Below are 26,558 nucleotides of genomic sequence, written 5' to 3'. Positions count from 1 at the left end.
AACTGAAGATATCAAGAGAACATTTCATGCAAGGATGGGCACGATAAAGGACAGAAACAGTAAGGACCTAAGAAGCAGAGAGATTAAGAAGAGGTGGCAAGAATACACAGAATTATATAGGAAAGATCTTAATGACCCAGATAACCACAATGGTGTGGTCACTCACCTAGAGCCGGACATTCTGTAGTGTGAAGTCAAGTGGGCCTTAGGAGACATTACTATGAACAAAGCCAGTGGAGGTGACAGAATAAACATTAAGAAGCTTCTCTTATTAATTAAGAACATTAATAAGCCTAGACTAGCACCCCTGGGATGCAGAGCTAAGGAAATACACAAGTCTAGTCTTTCTCTAGACTATGAATAAACTTTCACATCCAGATACATTCCATCTTTGGGGATATTTCCCCATCCATCAAGTGTTTGAGATAATAAATGAAATGGCAATAAATTGGGACACTGATGAGTCTGGGTTCATGGAACTGCCAGCTTCTGGGTTCAATCTGAGCTGAGGAGCCACCATTGACTCCTGTTGTTTCCTTTGCTAGAGCATCAAACACTTGTTTTGGGTCCAAGGTTCCAGGGCTTTATTGTTTAACCATTTGGGGTCAGCATTCATGAGACCGGAATAAGATCTTAAGGTCAGATAAATTTCCAGATGGGGATTCAACAGATCAATGTGAAGTTAATCAGGGATGTGTTTCACTTAAACAGTCTAAAGTTGGGAATTTTTTAGAGTAATAAAATAGAAAGAATGTGTCTGTCTTATATCATTAATGCTACTTATAGGTACACTCAGTGGGTAATTTGAGCTTGTTAAGTTAAAAGGTAGAATTTCAGTTCTACCTTAACAGCTGAAAGATTCTCTTTGCTGACTATAATTAAACAAAAAGTGAAACTAAAGCAAATTTCATTAAATGCTTGGCCCAGTCATAGAAAATTGTCATCTCTCCAGGTTGATGTAAATGGGAAGGGAAAATGTTGTTACTTTTATCACTTAAGAACTTCTTCCCCTTAAGGTTCCTGAAAGTACATTTGTACTATTTGCAGGATGATTAACTGCTCACAAAGTTCTCAAACAACGGGTGTAAACATTTTTTTATTCTAATTTGAAAGGAAAGACATTGTTGATTCAGATTGCCTATTCAGCTCTCTTTGGATTTGCATCTTTTAAGGGAGAGATGTAAATTTCTTTAGTTACTACAAGTGCTGCATGCTGAGCAGCTTGTCAATAAAATCCATTCAAAATTGGAGATACCTGTGGCCTGTGAATGAGAGAGCATTTCTATGTTTTCTTCTCTGGGACAGCCGTGGTGCTTCTCAAGCGTGCTTTGAAAATGCCTCTCTACTGAGCTGAGCCATTCCACAGCCAGTTGGGTTCTTGGTTCTCCAGGTTATGATGTTGTTAGCTGTCAATGGTTTGCACTGACTCTTTTGGACTCTCTGTGGCCATCTCTAGTCAGAGTCCACATTTTCCTTCAACAGATTAGCCAGACCAAAATGGAGTCTGGCTTCATTTCCCTGGAGGCCAAAAAAGTATGTAGTTTCTCATTTGCTTGATTTTTCCAGTTTCAAAATGAGGGCTTTTGCTGCCCCAGCAATGAAGAGAGCATTCGTACCCCCTGCAGCTGAGAGCTGCAGTAAAGCAGATGTTGAAAGATGAAATGTCATAATAGAGAAGCATCTTAATCTCTGATATTGTGTTCAAGTTCTTAAGAATGTGATATCCTCTGAGAAATTTGCAAACCTAAATGGAGATTATTTTATATGGCTTAACATTTCTTTAAACCATATGTCAGCACAAGGACTTCTGAAAAGAAAATGACTGTGTTACTTGATCCCAAGGCCTGTGCTGAGTGGAAGGAGCGCTGTTCCCCTTCGTGTTGGCCGTAGCAAGGCTCAACGACAGGCCTGTGAGTAGAATCTGGCCCACCGCCTGTTTTTATAAATACATTTTGTTGGAACACAGCCATGCTCATTCGTTTACATAAGTGTCAATGGCTGCTTTCCTGCTACAAAGATAGAGTTGAGTAGGAAGGACAGAGGCCATATGGCCTGAAATATTTACTCTCTGGCCCCTTACAGAAAAAGTGTGCCAACTCCTGTATTACAGCAGAATGTTAGGGCCATGGGACTTCTGATCTGACTCTCTTCCTAGCTTTTGGAGCTGTGGACAAGTTATTTAAATTCTCTAAGACTCTTGAGAGTCCCTTGGACAGCAAAGAGATCAAACTGGTCAATCCTAAAAGAAATCAACCCTAAATTTTCATTGGAAGGACTGATGTTGAAGCTGAAGCTCCAATACTTTGGCCACCTGATGTGAAGAGCTGACTCATTGAGAAAGACCCTGATGCTAGGAAAGATTGAGGGCAGGAGGAGAAGGGGACAACAGAGGACGAGATGGTTGGATGGCATCATCAACTCATTGGACATAAGTTTTAGCAAACTCTGGAAGATAGTGAAGGACAGGCAAGCCTGGTGTGCTGCAGTCCATGGAGTTGCAAAGAGTCAGACACAACTTAGCAACTGAACAACAACAAAATCTCTAGTTTCTTCATTTATGAAGTTGAAGATACTGAAGATTAAGTTTTTTAATTAGATAATATATTTAAAGCCAGTACTACCCTTGTTCCAAGCCCTACAGATATTGTGGACAGGTCCACATAAAGCTCTTAGCACAGCACCTGACGTGTATTGAACTGAACTGAACTGACGTGTAGGAAACACTCAACAAGTGTGCAAACGTATAAAATAGTTCATTTGGCTGCTGTTATCTTAGTCATCCTTGTATTCTGCCACGTTCCTCTGGAGTTGTTGGGATCCTAGTGTTTCACTTCCCCACTGCTCTGCCAGATGGCAGCTCTGTTTCCTACAAGGAAACTGTTAACGACCATTGAGATTTCGTGAATGGAGTGCTTGGGAAGGAAGTAGGCGAAGCTGTGTGATAAGGTGTGAGGAACACAGGCATCCACCAGTCAAGGCAGAACCCCAATGTCAGGACAGCAGATGGAGTGTGGACTCTGGAATCCAGAATTCCTGGTGTTTTGTGCATGAGCCGCATGACCAAATTCAGCAAATATCTTTGTCTCTCTTCTTCGGTATCAGAAATTCAGCGCTGCTAATAGTGAACCCCAGGGATGTGAGGATGAGCTGACTTCCTGCCAAGAATGTGCTCGGCATATCAGATGTGCTCAATAAACATTGGTCCTCCGTGGTGCTGCTTTATGAAGGCAGGGGGAGAAGACAGCTGGTCTTGGGGACATGGGTGCCTTCAGAGTGCACCTCCTGCATTTCAGTACCTGGTCCACATGTCACCTTTTCAGTTAGGCCTTCCCTAACCATTCCTATGAACAGCTCATCTTCCCCGCCTCAGCCTGGTCTCCGCCTTTTCTTTCCTACTTGATTCTTCTCTGCTTAATGTATTGTATTCTGTGTGATCTATCCTGTGTTTTCGGAGAAGGCTATGGCACCCCACTCCAGTACTCTTGCCTGGGAAAATCCCATGGACGGAGGAGCCTGGTAGGCTGTAGTCCACGGGGTTGCGAAGAGTCGGACACGACTGAGTGACTTCACTTTCACTTTTCACTTTCATGCATTGGAGGAGGAAATGGCAACCCACTCCAGTGTTCTTGCCTGGAGAATCCCAGGGACGGGGGAGCCTGGTGGGTTGCTGTCTATGGGGTCCCACAGAGTTGGACATGACTGAAGCGACTTAGCAGCAGCAGCAGCAGCGCTCTGTGTTTTACTTGCCTGTTGGCTGTTTTTTCCTTCCATATGAGTTCTAGGAGGAGAGGAATGATTGTATTTTCCGCTAATATGTTCTTGGTGCCTGTAACAGTGAGACGTATATATTCTGTGTTTTACCTATACTGTATTTTTAGTGCCCAGCATACTGCCTGTCATATACTAGTAAGAGAACAAATAAATAGTTGAGCAAAGTAAATGAGATGTATTGATTTAAGGTTTCTTATAGTATTAGTGTCTGACTCATATAGGATTTCTTTATACAAGCTCCCTTCGTTGTTAAAATATTCTGTAATAATTTATATTGTCATCTTAGGAAAAAAATGACTGAAATGTACAAGCTAAATGTTTGTGTTTTTCTGAGGCCAGTCAGGAGGCAGGAAGCCTCTCTGTGGGTGCATAGATGATGGGAAGGAACATGTTCCATCCACCAGGCTAAAGCTTTCAGAAATGTGACCGCAATGTGCCAGAGTTCTACTCCAGGATTCTTCTTGTCTCTTGGGAAAGCCAGGCTACAGTCAGCATGAGAATCAGATCAATGAAGCTTGTCCATGATGAGCTCCAAGCTGCCAGGCTCTAGAGTTGGCCTGTGAGAGGATTTTCCTTCCCACAGGAAGGAAAGTCGTAAGGACTTTTGCCAGAGTGGGGACTTACTAGGTGGCATGTTTCTGGAGACCAAACTCAATGCTCCTTGGTGACCAGAATCCCTTTCAAGATCTGATAGTCCTCCAGGGACTGTCTCTCTCAAGCCTCAGGGCCCAAATTTGAAACATGGTGCCAGAAGGTTTATACAATGTTAGGAGCACGAGGGACATTGGTTTAGAGGGTCCAGTCAAGACCCAAGAGCATACAGGATGGGCTTTTCTGGATATGTGAGCTGATGAAATCTAGGAGCAGGAGCCTACAAGATGAACCTGTGCTTCTCCACACTTGGACAGAGAACTAGCAAATGTGCTAGGGGAGCCCACTGGAGCATTGATGTGGAAATGTATCTGACAGGGAGGTTGTGTCTGTTTTTCTATCATAGCACAGGCTCTGTTTGAAAGTTAGTTGCATGGGATGGAATGCTCAGAGGCCTCCGTCACAGTCTCAGACTCACCTGCTTCTCCACTTTCTTTTCCAGCATGGGCTACTGCATTCTTTTCGTGCACGGACTGAGCAAGCTGTGTGCGTGGCTCCATCGTTGGGGAGCCACCGCCCTGAGTGTGTCCACAGTGCTGCTACTGCTGCTTTTCTCCTGGAAAACCGTGAAACAGAATGAAATTTGGCTATCGAGAGAGTCCCTATTCAGGTATGACTAGAGGGATAAAAGTGAATCTCTTCCCATTATTTCTTTGCTTATGTATTTGTTTCCAAACGAATCAGGTGACATCTAGTGATATTTACTACTCCAGAAGTGTTTTTCAGTGAAGTTATAAATGGAAGATGTCCTTTTATTTTGGGTTTTAACTTCAGTTTTTTTAAATAGTGTATTAAGTTTTATGGGAGCTCATTCTAAGTAAATTGATGAAAATAAGGATCACGGGAAGCTTTGGGGGGTCTGTGAATTGAGATGGAAAGTCTTAATGATAAGCTGGGCTGTAAAATCAGCTATAAACAAAATGAAGCAATAAGTCTAATTCCATTGTTCAGCTGAGTGAATGGGAAAGGTGAGTACACAGCAAGAAGGAAGAGAAATGCAGTACATTTTCTTTAAAATGTTTCAGGACATTAAGTCGTGATCTGTGATCCAGTTGCTTTATTTTGAACATTAATTGTGAACAGGAAACGGTTTCTCATCTCCTGGTAGGTTTTTATATGGTGTAGAAGCTGTTTCAGAATATAGTGAAGTGTTAGTCACTTAGTCGTGTTTGCCTCTTTTCAACCATTGACTGTTGCCATTGACTGTAGCCTGCCAGGCTCCTCTGTTCAAGAGATTCTCCAGGCAAGTATAATGGAGTGGGTAGCCACTCCCTTTTCCAGGGGATCTTCCCAACCCAGGGACTGAAGCCAGGTCTCCTGCAATGCAGGCAGATTCTTTACCATCTGAGCCACCAATATAACAATGTCCTAAATGTCTAAAGTATAAACATCCTTTGGGTCACTCATCATGCTGTGTTTCTGCACTTGATTTGTCTCATTGATACCACAGCCCAGGCAACCTTCACCTGGGCTCCTGGCTCAGCTACACCTGACCTCCCATGAGTATTTCCCAGTCTCTAGGAGTTCCTAGTTTTTGCCTGCTTCCTGCTTCTGTCCTCACTTGTGGCCCAGTTGGCCAGTTCAGTCAATGTGGTTTTATTTCGTTCCCTGATCACCTGGTACCCTACACTTATTCTTTGGAGGCAAACGACTGAAAGTGTGTAGCAGGCTGGTTGTTCGAATAGTCTGTCTTGAGGGGACCTGAATACTTGCAAAGGAATGAATGGAGGGTAAATGAATGAATGAAGTGTCGGGATTACTTTTTAAAATGAGAAAATATAGGAAGAACATAGGGGAGCACACAGAATTGGGGAGCAAGTGAGGAAGCTGGTGTGTAGCAGACTGGTTGTCTGAATAGTCTGTCTTGAGGGGATGTGAAAACTTGCAGAGGAATGAATGGAGCGACTTAGCAGCAGGAGCAACAAACTTACTCCAGTTTTCTCTCTTCACATCACAGTTCCAGGAAGATAAAGTCTTCTAACTGAGCCTGAACTTAGGTCACGTGCTTGCCCTTTGTCCCTCATCAGGGCACTGAGATGACAGAACTGGTCAAAGACTCTCCTCTAACTTCCATGGGGGTGAGGGGAGGGAAGCTGGCTTCCTCTGAGATAACACAGCAAAAGCAAATTCTCCACAGGAAGTCCACTTAAAACAATATATCTGATTTTGCTACTTGGCAATTTAACTTTTTTAATAGAAAAAAATGTAATTTGGCATGCATGTCTTTATTTATTATTACATGTCATTTATTGTCATTGTCATTATCATTATCACCATCATTATTTCCATGGGTACTGTAGGGACCTGTTGCTCTGTTTTTTTGTTTTTTTTTTCCTTTTCTATGAATTGTTTTTCATTTTTAGGCTGCAGAGCCTGTTCTGTTCCTGTCATACCCCTGACTTCAGTGCAGTGCTTACAGATGACAGTGAACTCGTTCCCTCTTACTGCCCAGTGCTGAGGTCATTCTGTAAACACAAGGGCATGGAAGTTCAGGAATATAACTTCCTCCTGGTTTCTGTTGACTTAATTCATTTTTTCTTTCACTTTCAGTAGTCAGTGATTTTATGAAAAATGTTTAAATGGTTCTGCCCTATGTTAAACCTTCTTGAGTACAGGTACTAAGAGTGATTGCATTTTATAATGATGTTTACTGCTTAATCAGAGCAACTCTGGGGATGGATTCTGGCAGACAGTGGTTTATCTCAAGGATAACAAGTTAGTGTTCAATCCCTATACAACTGATGCCAGCAATTTTAAAAAGGGAAAACAAAAGAGCAAAACGCTCATTGACCTTGCATGCAGAGGCTTCTGGTTTTTTAGATGGGAGCATGTAGGAAGTGAGCAGTTGATTACTAAAACACTCCACATATGTACATAAAAAAACTTTGTGTCTGAGAGTCCTTTGCTGATCGAATGGAGTTTTGTGTAATATGCAAATCAAAGCTATCAATAGGTTTTAGAAAACTTTACCTATTATAATTTATTTATATTCTGAGAAAACTTTTAAGAATTTGAGACTTTAAGTTTTTTCTTTTTCCTTCAAGACCAGATGTTTGTATATATTCATCTTTCCTGAGCAATGTTCAAATTAGTTGAACATTTACCAGGAATCTTTGAGTCATGATAGGATTAGTAGTTGGTGTGGAGTCTGGAATTAGGCTTTTTGGCTTTGCTCCAAGTTCCACTGTTTAATAGCTATGTGATCCTGGGTGAGTTACTCAACCACTTCATGCCTTAGTTTCTTTATTTTAAAATTTAGGAATTTGGAATTAACATATATACACTTCTTTATGTGAAACAGATAGCCAACAAGGATCTACTGTATAGCATAGGGAACTATTCAGTATATTTATTCAATATCTTGTGTTAAACCATAATTTTATATATACGTGTGTGTGTGTGTGTGTATATATATATATATATATATATATATGGTTTCGCTAATGGCTTAGCAGGTAAAGAATCTGAAGCCTGCAATGCAGGAGACACAGGAGATGCAGGTTTGATCCTTGGGTTGGGAATATCCTCTGGAGAAGGAAATGGCCTGAATCATTTTGTTGTACACCTGAAACTAACACAACATTGTAAATCACCTAAATTTCATTAAAAAATTTTTTTAATAATTTTTTTAAAATTTAGAATAATGACAGTGTCTATTTTCTGTTAGGGGCTTCCCAGGTGGCACTAGTGGTAAAGAACCCGTCTACCAATGCAGGAGACATAAGAGAGGTGGGTGGTTTGATCCCTAGGGAAGATCTCTAAGACAATCCCTCCAGAGAAGATCCCCTGGAGGAGGGCATGGCAACCCATACCAGTATTCCTGCCTGGAGAAACCCATGGACAGAGGAGCCTGGTGGGCTACAATCCATAGGGTCACAAAGAGTCAGACACGACTGAAGTGACTTAGTACACACGTGCATCTTCTGGTGTATTTATAAGAATAAAAGAGTGTGTTAAAAGATGCCCAGGGCAGTATGATAAACACTATGTAAGGTTATTGCTCTGCATTGTGTTCTAGGACATGAGCGAGAAGTGGGTTGTGGGAGAGACTAGAGGAGCCCGAAGTCTGGATGGGAGTCAGACACATGAACACATTTTAATATAATGTAGCAGGTGGTAGGATCTTCCCTGGTGGCTCACTGGTAAGAATCCGCCTGCCAGTGCAGGAGATATGGGTTCAATCCCTGGGTCAGGAAGATTCCCTGGAGAAGGAAATGGCAGCCCACTCCAGTATTCCTGCCTGGGCAATCTCATGGACAGAGGAGCCTGGTGGGCTACAGTCCATGGGGTCGCAAACAACTGGACACAACTTAGCAGCTAAACAACAACAAAGCAGGTGGTAGACAAGAGGAAGGGCAGGACACTGTATAAGTGTAGGCAGGTGACTGTAATCAACCCAAGCCTTCAAGGACTGTTCTCTTGTGGGCCTGAGCTCGGTATGGTAGGATGAGGAAAACCTCAAGTAGCTGTAATGGTCAAAACCAAGAGCTGGCCCACTGAGTAAGAAAAAGTTCTAGATAAGCTGATGTCCTTACAGAGGTCCTGATTCTGTTTTCTCCTCTCTTCCAAACTGTAAACTCATTGACCATCCCAGGTCATATGGTTTCGAGACCTCTCTAACTATATGGAGTGGTTTTGCTTGGCAATACTATGAGCAATCTTACAGAATATCTTAGGACAGACCTTTGTGTTAGAGAAAATCCAAATTTCAGTCAAGTTCCAGTGTTTCCAGCTAAGGCCTCCTCCCACAAAAAAGATGGCACTGAATGATGTATTTTTAGGAGATACCAATGCAAAGCTGTCTCACATCTTTGTACATCGATTCTTGAAAACCTCTCACACAAAAGCATAAGAATCCAATCCTTGTGCCTCACCAAGGGCTCAGAGAGAGAGTAGTTTGTCCAAGTCAGATAGCTGTGAAAGGAGGAGCCAGGATTTGAACCCAAATCTAATGTAAAAGCCAAAGAATGTATATACTTCACCACACCTATATTTTGCTTTATGTTGTCTGACTTAATCTAAGCCCAATGTAAACAGAGACAGACAGACAGAGAGAGAGACAGATGGAGACAAAGTGAGAGATATTTGTAATCATAGTTGCAAGGTACATTTTCTTTAATCTCTTAGAACAGGAAATTATTCTGCTATCTAATCTGAGGAGATAGCAACTGCATACGTTCAGCTGAACTGAGTGATACCCCAGACTCTTATGTGTGTTTGAAGGAAATTGTACCAAAATAACGCAATTTGATTAAATATTTTCTTCCTATCCCCCAAATCTTCAAAATGCCTAGAATGACAAAGATAGCATATTTTGTTTTGCATCCAGTTTGGGTTCTCTCTGAATCCCATTCATGAACTGTTTAAATGATCCATGGACCACCCTTAAGAATTTATGGCCTAGATCTTCCTCCCTTTCTGTAGAAAACACATTTCTTTTTCTTCCTCTGGAATTGCTGAGCCAGAAAGATAAGCAGATCTCTCAGGGCAGAGAACAGAAACCAGAGATTGGCAGATTCCTTTGTAAAAGCCGGACTATAAATATTTGAGGCTTTGTGGGCCCTCTCGTCTCTTTTGCAGCTACGCTGCTGTTACCTCGGGAAAGAGGCCGAAGACATTTTTGTAAAAGGGTAAACCCATGGATGTGTCTGTGGCCCATCAGGCTGTAGTTTGTTTATCAATGATATAAACATAGTCACAGTGACATTCTAATGTACCTAGTATCTTGTGGTACCTTTTAGGTTTATCCAATATTGACCAACTTCAGGAATGATTCTGACCTTATATTGGCCTTGGTTGAAATCTCTGCTCAACTATTTACTCAGTCTGTAACCTTAGAAAATGGTCTTCATCTCTCTGAGCTTCAATTTCCTCAACTACAATATGGGAGGTACAGTATACTACCCATCTGATGGGTTGTTGAAGGGAGGAAAGGAGATAGCCCTTGGAAGTGGATGCTTAGCTCAGCGCTTGATTTAAAATGAGCCTGCGTAAGCACTGGCCATCCTGAGTGTGGTGTTGGAAACCTTAGGTTAAATAGGGTCACAATCGAGGAGAACCACAAATTCTTCCTTTCCTTTCCTGTTAACCTCTGGCCGAACACTACTTGTTTTTAAAAAGTGTTTGCTTTCTAATCAGGAATTTGGAGATGGTTTTCCTGACTTATTGTTCCAGTAATATCAACAAAACAAACGTTCTACAAACTTGGAGAGATACCTGAGAGAAGTGTCTTGATATCTCTGGTATTTTTCAAGTCTTCTGCAAATGAGAGGTGTGAGGCAGAAATGTAAAGTGCATGAATACAGACCCTGCATTCAGAGGGAGGCTTTTATTCATAATCCTTGTTGTAGTTATTAATAGGGCTTCCCTGGTGACTCAGTGATAAAGAATTCGCTTGCCAATGCAAGAAACGCAGGAGATGTGGGTTCAATCCCTGGAGAAGGAAATGGCAATCTGCTCCAGTATTCTTACCTGGGAAATCCCATGGAGAGAGAAGCCTGGCAGGCTACAGTCCATGGGATCGCAAAGAGTCAGACACGACTTAGCAACTAAACAGTAGCAGCAACAGCAGTCATTAATAGGGTTTGAGATCCAGCACCATAACTCATGAATCCTACATTTCCTTGTGGAGTAAGTATGTGTAAGGCTGCACATTCTATTAAGACAGTTGGGACGACTAAATGACAACGTCCGAGTCACAAGCTGAGGAGGCTGGCCCGGGAAGGAGGGGCAGACTGGCCACTCAGTGACACGGAAAGTTTTGCCTTTGGCTAGTTTATCTTTCTTTTTTCATAAACTGTTCGTTGTAAAATGAGAGACTGGAAAAACAAAGCAGGAAAAGATTACGTAGAGAATGTAAAGGTCAAAAACAACATTGGGAAATAGCAATGGGAAAAGCAGCAGAGTCACAGGATTGCAGTTCCTCCACCCACACCCGCTCGCCTGCTACGAGTGTTACTACTTCCTGCTGCCATCCCCGAACAATGCCCTCATCTTCACAAGGATGTGCTTTCACAGACTGAACTTGGGTGAAACATAATAGAGCGCCTATGCTAATTGCATAGAAGGAAGGATCAATTCCAATAAATATTACAGTTATATCTATGCTGAAATCAAAGTTATCTTTAAAATTTCCCTGTACCATGCACTGTGTAGTTTTGGAGAGAAAAATCAGACATTTTCCTGTATAAAAATTAAATTTTTAAGAAGCCATCACTATCACTCTGACTTTGGTCCTGCCCTGTGACTAAATATACTTTGGGTAATGTCCATTTGAAATGTTACATTAAAATTCTAGTTTTGTTTGTTAGCTAGTGAGCTGTACTGTGGGGGTGATTGAAGAGATTGATGGTTTCACTGGAGCACCCAAATGGTAGCATTTGTAAATCTTTTGTTTTGGGTTAGTCATTTTCCAGTGAGAGGATTCCTCCAGTCTCCTCCCTGAGAGTCCAATCCTGGCTGCCAGTGTGGAGAGCTTTGCATGGATACCACAGGGTTAGGAGGATCCACTGTTCAGAATGCATATTGTCTCTTAACCTACTTTGGAGGTACATCTCTACTGGCCCTCAGCTGTACCTGTTGTTTCTGAATGCAGGAGCTCTCTGATTCAGTTCTTTAGGGAGTAACATGAGTGCGTGCTAAGTCGCTTCAGTGTCCGACTCTTTGCAACCCCATGAACTGTAGCCCACCAGACTCCTCTGTTCATGGGATTCTCCAGGCAAGAATACTGGAGGGGGTTGCCATGCCCTTCTCCAGGGGTCTTCCCGACTCAGGGATTGAACCCAAGTATCTTACATCTCCTACATTGGCAAGCAGGTTCTTTACCACTAGTGCCACCTGGGAAGCCCTCTAGAGACTAAACTTCCTGCCTTTTGCTGGGAAGGGAAAGAATAGTGAAATAAGTCACCGGGATGTGCAGGGCCAAGAAGAGGTAGCTAGGGCCATGCATTTGACCTCACCTCAGCAGCTCCACATAAGGTGGAGTCTGCTGCTTTCCCAGGATGTTGCCCTTGGGTTGGTCTCTAGCTTCACACACTCCCGGTACATTCTGTCCTCTGAAGAGTTCCTCAAGGAGCCAGCCAGTGGATTTTAAATGGGACAGTCTTTGCTGGTCCTAAGGGGCTGTTAATTTTTTTTTCTTTCATTTATGTTTGCCTTTGCACATTTTTCTTTATTTTAAAATTAAAAACAATTTTTATTGGCTTATAACATTAAATAGGGGCTATTTCAACAAAAGCTCAACAAAGGTCACAATACCCTGACATATTTCCCTAACAGCTTTAACACTTGTATGGAATTTCCCTAGTGTTCTTACCTAGAAGAGGTACTGCACTTGAAATACAATTGCCCAGAAATTAGGTTGTCATCATGTCTCCTTCCTCTCACCCTTAGCCTGTTCCCCTCCCACATTTAACCTACATAAGTTCTGGAGTTTTCTTCCCAGATAGCTCCCAAACCCATCTACCTTTGTCACTTCCCTGCCACCTCCTTGTCACCTCCTTGCAGGTGAGGGAACAGAGAGAGACTCTAGAAGCAAATTCCTTGGGTCAGAATCCCATTCTTGGTACTTACTACCAGGCTGATCTTGTGCAAGGTGAATTTGTGGTGCAGTTACAAGTGACTTGTATCACCTTCAAAACTTCAGTGTTACCTTCTGGGGCTCCCCAGGTATTTTGTTTTGCCAGTCTGAGCAGACTAATACACTCATGACTTAAGAAATTTTTAACTTTTCTGAGCCAAACCTCCTTTCCTTACCTCCAGCTTGTAGAATATTTATTAATAATTACACCTGCCTTTAAATAAAATTAGCCCTGGCTTAGTACATGAGAAATGTGTATTTCCAACAAACCTTAGTAGGGAAGCTAGTCTACAGTCATCCTTCTTGTAATGATTTATTTTTATAGACAATCTCGATTTTTTTAAAAAAGAGGAAGGCTATAAGTGAAAGAAGGAAGGAAAAAGGAAAAAGCTGAGTCAACCTGAGCATGCATGGTTCTCCCCCCGAAGAATCATCTCTCACTACTTCCTGCTCCTCTGCTTCACGTGCAGTTAGTGTATTTTGCTTGTGCATAACTGTGCACAACCTTCACTGTTTTCCACAGAAGCATGTTTAGTAACTCATAAGGTCCACAAGTTTTGGAAGAGGCTTTGGTGGATGCAATGAACATTTCAAATACAGGTTCGTAAATCTGTGATTAAAACATGAAAGAAACTGGCAACATTCCTAAGCAGTACTCTTTGTTACTCATTTTTTTTTAATGTATTAACTTTTAGGTCTGGAGTTCAAACTCTGCCCCACAATGCCAAGGTTCACTACAACTATGCCAATTTCCTGAAGGACCAGGGTCGGAACAGGGAAGCCATCTACCACTACAGAACGGCCCTCAAGTAAGCTGCAGCTGGTGTCTGTGCTTTTCAGGCCCTTGTTTATTTCACTCACCCCTCCCAGTATATAGAGACCTTGTTTCTCTTGATAGTGACCATCTCCTTGGAGGTGGTATAGATCTTGGACTCCAAATTTTTTGGCTCTTTGTTCAAGTCTGTTATAAGTCTACTTTGCTTCTAACTTTCGGTGTTTTCTTATAAAAATTTCCATTGCTACACATTATGTAATGAAGTGACACAGTTAAATACATATATACAGACCTATAGGAATTGGTTATAAAAAATATTCTCGTAAATTCATAGGATATTTACTCCAATGAATTCTTCCCAGTCTAGGCTTCCCATTATCTAAAAGGATTTATATAAAAACTTTTGAGAATAGAAGTAAAATACTCTGATCATTGTGTTAAATTTTAAAAAAAGTGAGAATTCATTTAATTACAATGTTGGGAATATGTTAACAAGGTATGTATATACATCAGTTCAGTCGCTCAGTCGTACATACGTGTATATATAGTATATTTTTTAATGTTTTAACATCTTAAACATGAGCAGCCCTGACACTCTCTTTGTACTTATCTACTGGAAGAGAATATACCATGCATGGCTTTAGAGATGATTTTACTGCGTGTTCTGTTCAGTCATGTCTGACTCTTTGCAACCCCATGGACTGTAGCCCACCAGGCTCCCCTGTCCATGGGATTTTCCAGGCAAGAATGCTGGAGTGGATTGCCATTTCCTCCTGCAGGATATTGTCCCAACCCAGGGATCGAAATTGTGTCTCTTGCATCTCTGTGTTGGCAGGCAGATTCTTTACCACTGCACCACCTGGGAAGCCCCAGAGATGATTTTAGATTCAAATTTAAGTTCTGCATTATCAGCAGCCATCTGTATTGCTTTTAGTTACCCCAACTGCAACTCTGATTTTCAAGATGGCCTTTCCCCTCCCCCCAAAAAAAGAAGGTCTGCCCTACAAAATCTCAGATAATAAACGTGTTTAACCTGGAAGGAGTGAAGACCTGATGACTAAACACAGCCTCAGAATCTCCCCATGTGAGCTCACAGACGTGTTCCCAAGAGGTTTTCATGCCTCTGCAGTGTGTCCCACGTTTGGTTGACTCTTCTGTTGCTGTTCCACTTTGGGACACGCTCCAAAATATGTGTACCAAACGAAGCACACATTTCACTGAAGCACCCTTCTTGGATTGTCTCAAGGTTTAGTTTAAAATTGTCATTCTTAAAGTAACTGACCTAATTTTTTTAAGTTATCCTTTTGAATAGTGTTCTACATAAGTATATTTGGTCATCAAGCAAAATCTTTTAGACTTTAGGACTTGTTATTTAATATCCAATATGGGAAAAATTTTAAACGATTCACATCAAGTTCTCTTTCCCAAAGAGTTCAATAAATATGAGCCCCAGAGGAATAATTGCAACAAAGCTCATTATTGTGAGAAAGAAGTTTTTATTAGGAAATAGAAAGCATTTTGAAAGATTTAATAAGGAATTATATTTTTTTCACTGCAAGCCAGTTTATCCAAATGTTTACACTGCTTATCTCTGGTTAGTGAGATTATGGTTTAATTTCTTTCTTTATTCTTTCCTTTGTGTTCCAGAAGTTTCACAATGAACACGCATTATTTTTGAATTGAGGAAGTGTCATTTTTTTAAAAAGGCGTGTTCTTTCAATGGACATTCAAGCCAATAAATTCTGTTTATCTTCAATAATTAATTAGTGTGTCATGATTTCAGGTGGCATTCTTAAAGGGAAGAGAAGAGTAGTAAGTTTGCCTGAAAAATATTGGTGGAAGGGAAATGTACCCGTATCTTTTTAAGTTTCTTTCATTCTAACACACTATTTTCTGTCAAGTTCAAACAAAAAAATAAAGCAGATCCTAAGGCACAGCTTGGGGCAAAAGTATAAATTAAGCAAAATTCTCCTGTAGCTGATTTTACAGAATCGCAGTAGCTGGTTGGGACTTCTGCCTGTTTCCTATGAAACAATAAAGATAAATGTTTGCTTCAACAACTGTGCTTCAGGAAGAAATATGTCCTTTGAGAAATGCGGTAAAAATAATTAAAGCTAAAAATATACTGCATAGTAATTAGTGAAGTAATTCATCCTCTCCCCACCAGGCTCAAAATACTTTTGATTTAAATTATTATTATTTTTTTGTGGATACCTCTGTGTGACTTTTCAGTGGATGTGGGTTTTTTTTTTTAAAGTAAATTGTCACTCTTTATGTTAAAAAAAGGAAGATACTACGACTATTCATCATTTTGGTGATTATTTATCCCCGGTGACTGGAAGACTGTCCTTCCTTTAATATAACTCTTTGTGGAGGCTGCAGACTCTGGGGTTCTGCTCTATCCCAACTGTTACATGCTACTGTACCTTTGTTGTCTCTCATTTTTCCTTATTTGCACACAGCAAGAAAGAGAATAATGAGGGAAATGCAGGATTAAATGTGGTGTTATCTGAAGTCAGTCCCCAAAGTTATTCATTCCTGTTGTAATAACTGTATAAATTCCAAAGACAATGGTGAAGTTAGTCATAAAGTTTGTATCTGTATTTATATCTTTTTGGCTGGCTTATAGTTCTCAAAATAACACTATATTAAATTGGTAATTATATATGGCATGAATACTGTGCTTCTTTTAAACTTTATTCTGTTTTTTAAACAATGTAGAAGTACCATTAACTTCATTTTGGTGTACCTCTTTTATGACATTTCTGTATTGCAAGGGAGGTCGCCCTTGGATAAAGCTGCAGCTGAGGTCATAGATCCAGGTTAAGACTCAGATCATCAAAGGAAATTGTCAGAACCATTTCCTTAAATCCTCCACAAAGACAGGTTTACGTTTTCCTTTGCTGTTGGGGTGGCTGTCGTGTTTATTGGGGTGTTATAAAGGTTGGGATTCTGTACACTGGAAAATCAGAATACTGGTGGTGAAGCTGCCATTTTCCTTCAAAAGTTTTTGACCATTGAGTTACTCTGGAGAAGGTTCCTACCATTTCACCTCATATGATGGGAGTAGAAAGTCCAAAGACCACACAACCATTAAGCTCTTCCTGTGCAAAACCTCTCATGAAATGATTCATTTGGTAAGCCCAAAAGGAGCAAGTGTGGCACTTCCCAAATACAGTGCAGTTAATACTGTATGTATAGTTGGCCAGTGGCTTCTTGATTAGTTTAAAAAGTCAGTTTAAAGTGAAGAATCATAAAATAAATAATGCACACTAAAATGTTTTATTGTACCCTAAAATTTCACAGGTACCCCCATTTACCAATTCTTTTAATGTCATACCAAGTCTTTTTCTTTGAGTAAGAGTCTGCTGATTAGAATTGGCAAAAAACACATACATAATCCATTTCTGTGGTGATGAGTTTTGATACTTTAAAGTGGACTAAAAATGTAAAGACTGAGACTTCTGATTTTTCTTTTCCAGTCTTCTACAATTAATCTTATATTGAATTCAACAGCAATTTTTGAGCAACTTCCCTTCTTTGAGTTTTTTTTTTTAGTTTTCATAGAAATTACAACTCTCTTTTTCACATTTATATTTTATCAGTTTGCAAGATATTTCATTATATCATGAAATTGCAATAAACTGGAATAAATTTGTTAATAAACACAACTGACTCAAGCAGCATAACTTACAGGAACAAAAGGGCCCAGACTTATAGAGAGGGTTTATTAAATTGTATGTATCCCCCAAAATGCTTTACATAGAACATCTGGAAATCTGATGACACATTTACATGTCTGTTTTAAAAGAGTCTTCATTAGAAGTCTCATGGAAATTATTTTTCATCTTAAGTATAGATTCCCTACAAAAATCAATTACTGATTGGCTAATATGGGCTAGTCATTAAGAACCCTGAAGCTGGCAATGAGAATAGAGTTCACCTTTATTTGAGTGGATGAAAAAAGTCTCTCTGATGTCAGCAGGAATCACTCCATGTTCCTCTGAACATTTGTTCACTTAGATGTCCTCTTCCTTCCAGCCCCTGACAGTAAGCCCCCGCCACACCCAGACTGGCTGATGCATTCCAGGTAGTTGGATATCAGCCACATATAAAAAGGCTGTAATCCTCAGCCACCCAGATAACTATTTTCTTTTCACAGTTATGGTTTCACATGAAATTCACAGACATAGTCTAAGAAGTCACCCTCCCATAAGTTATATTGAGTCGTAGATGCATTACTCAGAGGTCCCTGACCTGAGGGATCTCTCAAGTGTCTTTGGGTCACCTTGGCCCCTTAGACAGGACTTGTCCACTCCTAATATATCTATTGTTGATCTTCTAAATAGAAAATCTGAAGAGGAGGGAAGCTGTTAATGGGGGGCAGGGTTTGAAGTCCCTAACCAGGCATAATTAAAAGGAAAGGAATGTGCTTTTAAAACTCTTGTACAAAAGAAATATTCAACTGATATATAATTGGCTAACACATGGGAAAGGAGAAGCTAAAATTTTTCTGACTGGGATTTTTTTTAATGCATAAAATAGAGACTTGTAATAAGAACAGTTCCCACTGCTATCATTCTTTGTATTCCCTCATATGTAGATAACCAGAAGTCTGCAGAGAGACTCCATGAGATTGTAATAAGTGTATGTGGAAAAAAGGAAATCATAAGACAGTGATTATTGAAGAAAGCCACATCATTAGACTGTAAAGAAGTCTATGTCTAATTAACCTACTGTTCATTGATGTCCTGAGTCTATTAATAATATTATTATAATTCCTTTGAAAAGTGTTGTCTATAAAACTGGTAGAGTTTGAACATTTTTTAAAAATCAGGATTTAATTATTACTTAAAAGCCCTTCTTTACCCAGGCTATTTTTGAATGAGCATTTAAAATAACTCGCATGACTACAGGTGGCATTAACTACCAGCTGCCATGTATTTCTGGAAAGAATAAAAATTGCGATACCATTTGTTAACCTAGTTTAACAAGTGGAGATGGATTCTTCTGCTGGTGTGTCATTTTCATTTATAAAAGTCTGAAGATGCTTTCCAGTAGGACAATTGAAATTATTTTTGTTCCTTTTTGTTGAAATTATATTCTTACCATGTGTATTTTGTGTTAATTAAGTTTAACAATTTTATTCATTAAATCCAAGACATTATACATTTCATTTAGAAAGCCAGAATTTTAGTCATATTGTGATCATACTTATGGACTACATTTCAGCATGAATGTTATATAATTTATATTAAAAAACATTTGCTCTCTTCTTTTCTGCCTTAAACCACCATGTCACTTCAAAACCTCACTGTAGTTCCCCAGGAAACAGAATCCAAGGCAGAGATTAACAAACAGGAAGATCATTAATGCTGGCCAAAGAAACAAGATGGGCAGAGGGAGAAGCTGAGATGCAGTGTACTCCCAGGGGATCAGAGGAGCCCTTAGGGTGCTCGGGAGCTGGGCATCCTCAGAGTTGTCATGAAAGGAATGGAACATTTATACCCCCTTATCAACCAATCACTGGTGCTAGGCAATTCAGTTCAGTTCAGTTCAGTTCAGTCGCTCAGTCGTGTCCGACTCTTTGCGACCCAGTGTATTGCAGCACGCCAGGCCTCCCTGTCCATCACCAACTCTCGGAGTCCATCAAGTCAGTGATGCAAGCACCAAAGAACTGATGCTTTTGAACTGTGGTGTTGGAGAAGACTCTTGAGAGTCCCTTGGACTGCAAGGAGATCCAACAAGTCCATCCTAAAGGAAATCAGTCCTGAATATTCATTGGAAGGACTGATGCTGCAGCTGAAACTCCAATACTTTGGCCACCTGATGTGAAGAACTGACTCATTTGAAAAGACTCTGATGCTGGGAAAGATTGAAGGCGGTGGGAGCAGGGGGATTGGGTGGGGGAGAAGGGGACGACAGAGGATGAGATGGTTGGATGGCATCACCGACTTAATGGACATGAGTTTGGGTAGGCTCTGGGAGTTGGTGATTGACAGGGAGGCCTGGCATGCTGTAGTCCATGGGATCACAGAGTCAGACACAACTGAGTGACTGAACTGAACTGAACTGAACAGAATATCGTTTAGATTTTCTGTTAAAATGAGAATAGTGGTGTTATCTACTTAATAGTGTTAGTGTTAGTCGCTCAGTCATGTCCTACTCTTTGCGACCCCATGGACTGCAGCCTGCCAGGCTCCTCTGTCCTTGGGATTCTCCAGGCTAGAATACTGGAATGGGTTGCCAGTTACTTCTCCAACCTACCTCATAGGGCTGGAATATTAGAAGATAATTCACAAACAAGGTGTAAATCAATGTCTAAATACCTGGCCATGCTAAACTCAGTAAATGTTATTAAAACATCCTAAATCAGACCCCTTCTCTCTGCCTCCACTACCCATCTTCTCTCACCTGGATTGCTTCAGTGTTCTCTGGTCTCCACATTTTCACTTCTCCCTTCTGCCCTCCTGCCATCTGTTCTCAACCCAGCAGCCCAGGGGAGTTCATTAGCAGTCCTGTGCTCAGAACATTCTGCTTGCTTCCATCAAGAATCAAGGGCCCTGTAGTGGTCTCCATGTCATGCACTGTTTGACCTCTGCCACTCAGACCTCACCTCCTATTGCACCTATCACCATCAGCTCCAGGAATGCTGGACAGCAGTTGCCACATTCCTATATCAGTTGGAGGAAAAAAAAAAATGCATAACCTAAAAGTAGAGCATTATGTTTTATTTGGCAGATGGCCCAGGACACAGCATCTCAGATAACTCTGAGAGACTACTCTGAAGAAGCAAATGGGGGTTGAGGATATATAACAGTTTTTGCAACAAAGACCAGGTAGTTAGAGCAACAAAAGATTACTGTTTATTAAAGAAAATCAGATATCTTAAGGAACTTAGTGTTTTTTAATGTAAGGGAAGATGCAAGAGTCTGGGTGCACTGAAAACCATTCCTTTGATGTGCACCTCAGCTATCTGGGGCCAGTATCATGTGCTGTCTCATCCTGAGTCTCCCCAGGGTGCACCATCAGAGGTGGCTGCAGCTGCTGGCTGCAGGATGGTGGGCATCTGGTTTCTATCCTGAGGCCCCCAGGGCTCACCGTCTGGGCAGCTGTAATGTGATTATGTGATGGCTGCAACTTTGTTTGTTTGCTGATGCGGCGGTCAGTATTTTTTCATTCACATCTATTACAGGGACTCTGCATTTGTCCTTCCTTCTTCCCAAGACACTTTCCCCCTTCTGTAAATGGCTGCCTCCCTCCCTTCAGGGTGCCTTAGGTAATCTCATCTTGTCCATGAGTCTATCCTTGGTCTCCCAGCCAACCCCAGCATACCCTATTCTTCTGCTTCACTTTGTTTTTCTCCAGTGCAGGTTTCAAGCTCTAATACACTTATACACTTTTAACACCGCTAGCTATTGTCACCCTGCTTATTTAACTTATATGCAGAATACATCATGAGAAACGCTGGGCTGGAAGAAGTACAGGCTGGAATAAAGACTGCTGGGAGAAATATCAATAACCTCAGATATGCAGATGACACCACCGTTATGGCAGAAAGAGAAGAAGAACTAAAGAGCCTCTTGATGAAAGTGAAAGAGGAGAGTGAAAAAGTTGGCTTAAAGCTCAACATTCAGAAAACTAAGATCATGGCATCTGGTCCCATCACTTCATGGGAAATAGATGGGGAAACAGTGGAAACAGTGTCAGACTTTATTTTTCTGGGCTCCAAAATCACTGCAGATGGTGATTGCAGCCATGAAATTAAAAGATGCTTACTCCTTGGAAGGAAAGTTATGACCAACCTAGACAGCATATTGAAAAGCAGAGACATTACTTTGTCAACAAAGGTCTGTCTAGTCAAGGCTATGGTTTTTCCTGTGGTCATGTATGGATGTGAGAGTTGGACTATAAAGAAAGCTGAGGGCCGAAGAATGGATGATTTTGAACTGTGGTGTTGGAGAAGGCTCTTGAGAGTCCCTTGGACTGCAAGGAGATCCAACCAGTCCATCCTAAAGGAGATCAGTTCTGAATATTCATTGGAAGGACTGATGTTGAAGCTGAAACTCCAATACTTTGGCCACCTGATGCGAAGAGCTGACTCATTTGAAAAGACCCTGATGCTGGGAAAGATTAAGGGCAGGAGGAAAAGGGGATGACAGAGGATGAGATGATTGGATGGCATCACCATATCAATGGACATGGGCTTTGGTGAACTCTGGGAGTTGGTGATGGACAGGGAGGCCTGGTGTGCTGCAGTTCATGGGGTTGCGAAGAGTCGACACGACTGAGCGACTGAACTGAACTGAGCTGCTGACCATTATATGCCAGTGTGTGTGTGTGTGTGTGTGTGTGTGTGCACAGTCACTCAGTCATGTCTGACTCTTTGCAACCTCATGAACTATAGCCCACCAGGCTCCTCTGTCCATGGAATTTTCAAGCAAGAATACTGAAGTGGGTTGCCACTTTCTTCTCCAGAGGATCTTCCCAACCCAGGGATTGAATCCTCGTCTCTTGTGTCTCTTGCATTGGCAGGCAGATTCTCTACCATTAGCACCACTTGGGACACCCCATTATATGCCAGTAGTGACCCCCAATTCCTGAGGTGAATCTTCAGGATATACACGCCTTTCCCTCCCCACTCCTCATGACCTCCTAGGCTGGCACTATTAACTGTAAACATGGACACACTCCTCCTGCCCACCACTGTCTTTTTTTTTTTTTTTTTTTTTCTTTGCCTGTCAGTCTAACAGCCAGAGTGCTACACATGCTGCAAAGTGTTATTACAAGAAGGATTCTACGAGCTCACTGATCTGTCATATAGGACTTTGAACCTCCTTATAACCTTGGGTGTAACTCTTAAAATTGTGCGTGTCTGGAATCCCATTTGATGTTGAGCATGTCAGAAATGTTTGGAGGAAATTACCCTGGTGCCTGTGGGCATCATTTATTTCAGATGATGAAAGATTGACAGGCTCTGTTGGAGTGAGTGCTTGACAAGGAACCGTCCTACATTCTTAAAATGGAGTGGGCCAAGTGTCCTTCACATCTGAAAACCCATGATGTGGGAGAAACAGATGGAAACGAGAAGACTTGAGTATTCATTGGGTTAGTGGTGAAAAAAAATGGATGTTATTTTGACTGATGGAAGCAAGTCAGATACCTTTGACAGCAGTGAGAAGAATGATTTTTTGGAGGATGAGAAATACACATGAAAGAAGAGTGGCAGTTTCAGCCTGGCGTGGGTTCATTAGGGCTGTGGAGGGAGACAAGCACAGCCCCCCAGAGGTTCTGCAGCCAACCCCAGAGCATCAGATGAGTGGAATGTACCAGCGATGATGATAGGCATCTTATACCCACCATCCTTTTTGGTCACACAGGTTAATATGTTATGGACCTTATTGTTACAGAGAGAGCAACTAAAGCACAGGTATGAGTTCAAAATCACCCAGCAAGAAAGTTCCCCAAGGCTTCTGACTCCCAAGTGCAGTTATTTTTCCACTCCACCAAAATAATTTCCTATTCTTCTGCCACAGAAAACCAAAGTTCACCATGGTCACCCCAAGCCCTTGAGAAAAGTTAAATTGCATTGACCACTTTCTGTTTAAAAGAGCAGAAAAGTCTTTAAATCAATGCATTTCCCAGCCTCCAGAGGAAAATTCCTGGGAATCAGGAAAATTCAGTCACTTAAAATGAGTCATTTCCTAAGGGCATGGTTTTACTCTAAATTGTCTGGAAAAGTCAGATGGGCGGAGTCCTGCTGAATCCTGATTGGAGGTCATCCATTGTGAGAGGTCAGATCATTTAGTTGGCTCCTCTCTGAAGAGTGTGTCCTGTTTCCCTAAATTGCATTTGAGGTTTTTATTTCCCCAAGGCTATCTAATGAATGGGAAGAAGTACAGAATCAAAAGGAAGTGGCAAGACTTACTTTTGGGTGTCAATGGTGACTTCACACAATTAAAGAAGCAGACTGGTAGATGATCAATGTCATTCTGGCACAATTTAATGACCTGATGATTCATATTTTACAGCATGAAGGAACCAGGCACTTGAGAAATGCCAGGAACTAATGTGACTAAAAATATGCTGCTGCTGTGGACTCCTGAAATAAAGCTTACTTTGGGTACTTTTTAGTTCAGTGAACTTTAGGTCTCATGATTGAATTTTTTCCTAGTCATGTTTTTCTTTCGGGTCCTTTTTTTTTTTTCCCCTTCAACCGGAAATAGAAAATAAACATCTGACCTTAGCATACTTAACCTCAAATAAATTAATGTGTGGAATGAAAATCAGACAAATCAGGGTGTGTATATTCCAAAAGGAAACTGCAAACTGGAGCACATGATACAGTCTTGTTTGAACAATGAAATGCCTTAGAAGTTTTTCAAACAGTAAAAAAGGAACATCATTCTTAACTTTTGAAAACTAAACTAGAATCGTATACATTTTATCTTCATGGACCTTTAGTTGAGATTGAAGCTTGAGACCAGTAGATCTGTGAGCATGTATCTGTGCCTTATATCACTCAGTAAACCACAATGTTAGTCGTTCAGTCATATCCAACTCTTTGTGACCCCATGGACTGGAGCCACACCAGGCTTCTCTGTCCATGGACTTTTCCAGGCAAGAATACTGGAGTGGATTGCCATTCCCTTCTCCAGAGGATCTTCCTGACCCAGGGTCTCCTGCATTGCAGGCAGATTCTTTACCATCTGAGCCACCAGCGAAGCACCACTGCCTTACATACTTACTTAATATTGTTGGTTCCAAATAACTTCCCATAACACTGTGCTTTGCAGAGATAACATGAGTATTTTGTATGGCAGAAGACAAGTTTTCCCAGGGAAGGAGAACCTCAGCCACGTTTCCTGAGTATTGACTTTATTTTGCTTCTGTCACTGAGTAGTTCCTATAAGATCATAGCTGAATGAATTGGCCCAAGGATACAAGGGGAAATTCTTCTAAGTGGAAGCTCTAATTGGTAGCAGTATATTTCTTTAATGAAGGTTAAATGACTCATGGATTGTTTGGGAAAATAAGTAGATTTACTGGAATTATCTGACTTTCAACACAACACAACTGCTTCTGAGATATTTCTTTTTTGAAGAAAGCAATTTATTTTTTCTTTAATTTCCCCACCCTCCCTTTCTACAACTGTAAAACAGTACAATAATTCTACTTGAAGAATTAGAATTAAGTTAGATAGTGTATGAGAAAGCTCTCTAAAAAGTAAAGTATCATTAATACATGCTCAGTGTCTGGGGCCCATTTTCTTCTGTTCCTGCTTTCTGTTTGCCACTTAGGCAGCTGCTACCTCAGTGGTTCCTGTTAACATGTTGATGTTCATTCTTCAGAGATAAGGTGATTGGGAATGAAAGGGAATAATAATAGTGTCCTTAACTACCTGCTTTATTAATTCTGCTTAAGGAAAGGCTACCAGATAAAAAGTAAGAAGCACTTCAATGCTCAAATGGATGTGTGCTTATCAGGAATTTAAATCAGCCAATATTTGAAACAATATTCTCTTCAGCTCGTAGAATTGTATTTCTATATCTAGATTTCTTTTTTTAAAGAGAAAGAATACACTTCTTTATACTAGTGGCTATTCACACTGGTTTTTTACAAATGTGTTTGAAAAGAAAATCACCACTCTCCTCCAGTTCAGTGGAGCTTTTGTAGAGATTGTTTAGCTGGGGAAGGGAATAATCACTACCAGAACTTTGGTAAAACATACCTGAGTCGTCCAAGTCAAGGCACACTTCATTTATTCTGACAATTGATGGGGCTATATAGACAGCTCTTAAATTATTCATCTTTCCAGTAGAAAATTCCCCTTCTGGAGACCTCAGGATTGAATTAGACCTGAGTTCATTTAAACACAAGTTAATTTAAAAAGTAAACACACAAAATAAGTTTTGTCCTTGCTTAGCTCTTCTGTAAACAAGAGCAGAATATATGTTTTAAGAAAATGTCTACATCTATATAAACATCAAAATTAAAAGTGACCTTTTTTTCTTGGCCCTCTTGAAGAATTATTTTTATGAAATTCAGCTTTGTTTCATAAATAATGCAATGCTTGCTCGTGATTAGGCAAGCCTAACCAGCTCAGAGAAGGAGGCTATTGCTAGCAGACCCTTACTACTACCAGGAATAAACAATATCACACATTTTCGAGGTGGAGCAATGTAAATGGTAACAGAGTCAATGTGCCAAGTCGTTTTAGTCTTGTCAGACTCTTTGCGACCCTATGGACTGTAACCCACCAGGATTCTCTGTCTTTGGGATTCTTCAGGCAAGAATACTGGAATGGTTACCATTTCCTTCTCCAAGGGATCTTCCTGACCCAAGGATCAAACCCAAGTCTCCTGTGGCTCCTGCATTAGATTCAGTAAATCACTGTAAATGCCAGCAATTCCCTTCCTGGACAGGTTAGGATTTTGTTAAAGCAGAGCTGTTTTGCTGCCTGTGGCTGACCACGAAGCCCTATCCTAAGCTTCTTGGAGCACAAAACATGCTGAAGACTTTTTTCCCCTCATGGTATTTATATTTCTTTCTTTTTTACTTTCCTTCTCACTGATTGTTTCTGTTTTAGAGAGTTCAGTGTAGGCTTATGTTCTGTTTCTGGTTTGAAAAAAGAGAGAGAGAGAGAGAGAAACATTTTTGTAGTCAGTAATCTTTGAAAGTGCACGCTGTTGCTTTAAATGGCAGTGAGACAGTGATAAAGTCATAAAAAGTGGACTGAGAACCAGCAGGAGAGGCTGTTGTGTGACAGGGAACCCATGTAGA

General features: G+C 40.8%; 1 protein-coding gene across 2 annotated transcripts in view; it reads left to right on the top strand.

Moving 5' to 3' along the window:
- TMTC1 (transmembrane O-mannosyltransferase targeting cadherins 1) overlaps nucleotides 1-26,558 on the top strand; it is a 304,715-nt gene that overhangs the window by 206,395 nt on the left and 71,762 nt on the right. Inside the window, exons 10-11 of one of the 2 annotated variants that reach the window (XM_025283452.3) lie at nucleotides 4,865-5,032; nucleotides 13,696-13,809. In XM_025283452.3, the coding sequence (XP_025139237.2) occupies nucleotides 4,865-5,032; nucleotides 13,696-13,809 (282 nt within the window). The remainder of the gene's footprint in view (nucleotides 1-4,864; nucleotides 5,033-13,695; nucleotides 13,810-26,558) is intronic. The other variant, XM_044941304.2, reaches the window with a different exon arrangement.

The sequence above is a fragment of the Bubalus bubalis genome, chromosome 4 (genome assembly GCF_019923935.1).
Source record: "Bubalus bubalis isolate 160015118507 breed Murrah chromosome 4, NDDB_SH_1, whole genome shotgun sequence".
NCBI classification, from domain to species: Eukaryota; Metazoa; Chordata; class Mammalia; order Artiodactyla; family Bovidae; genus Bubalus; species Bubalus bubalis.
The sequence above is the reverse complement of the archived record's forward strand: the minus strand, read 5'-3'. Positions and strand labels throughout refer to the sequence as shown.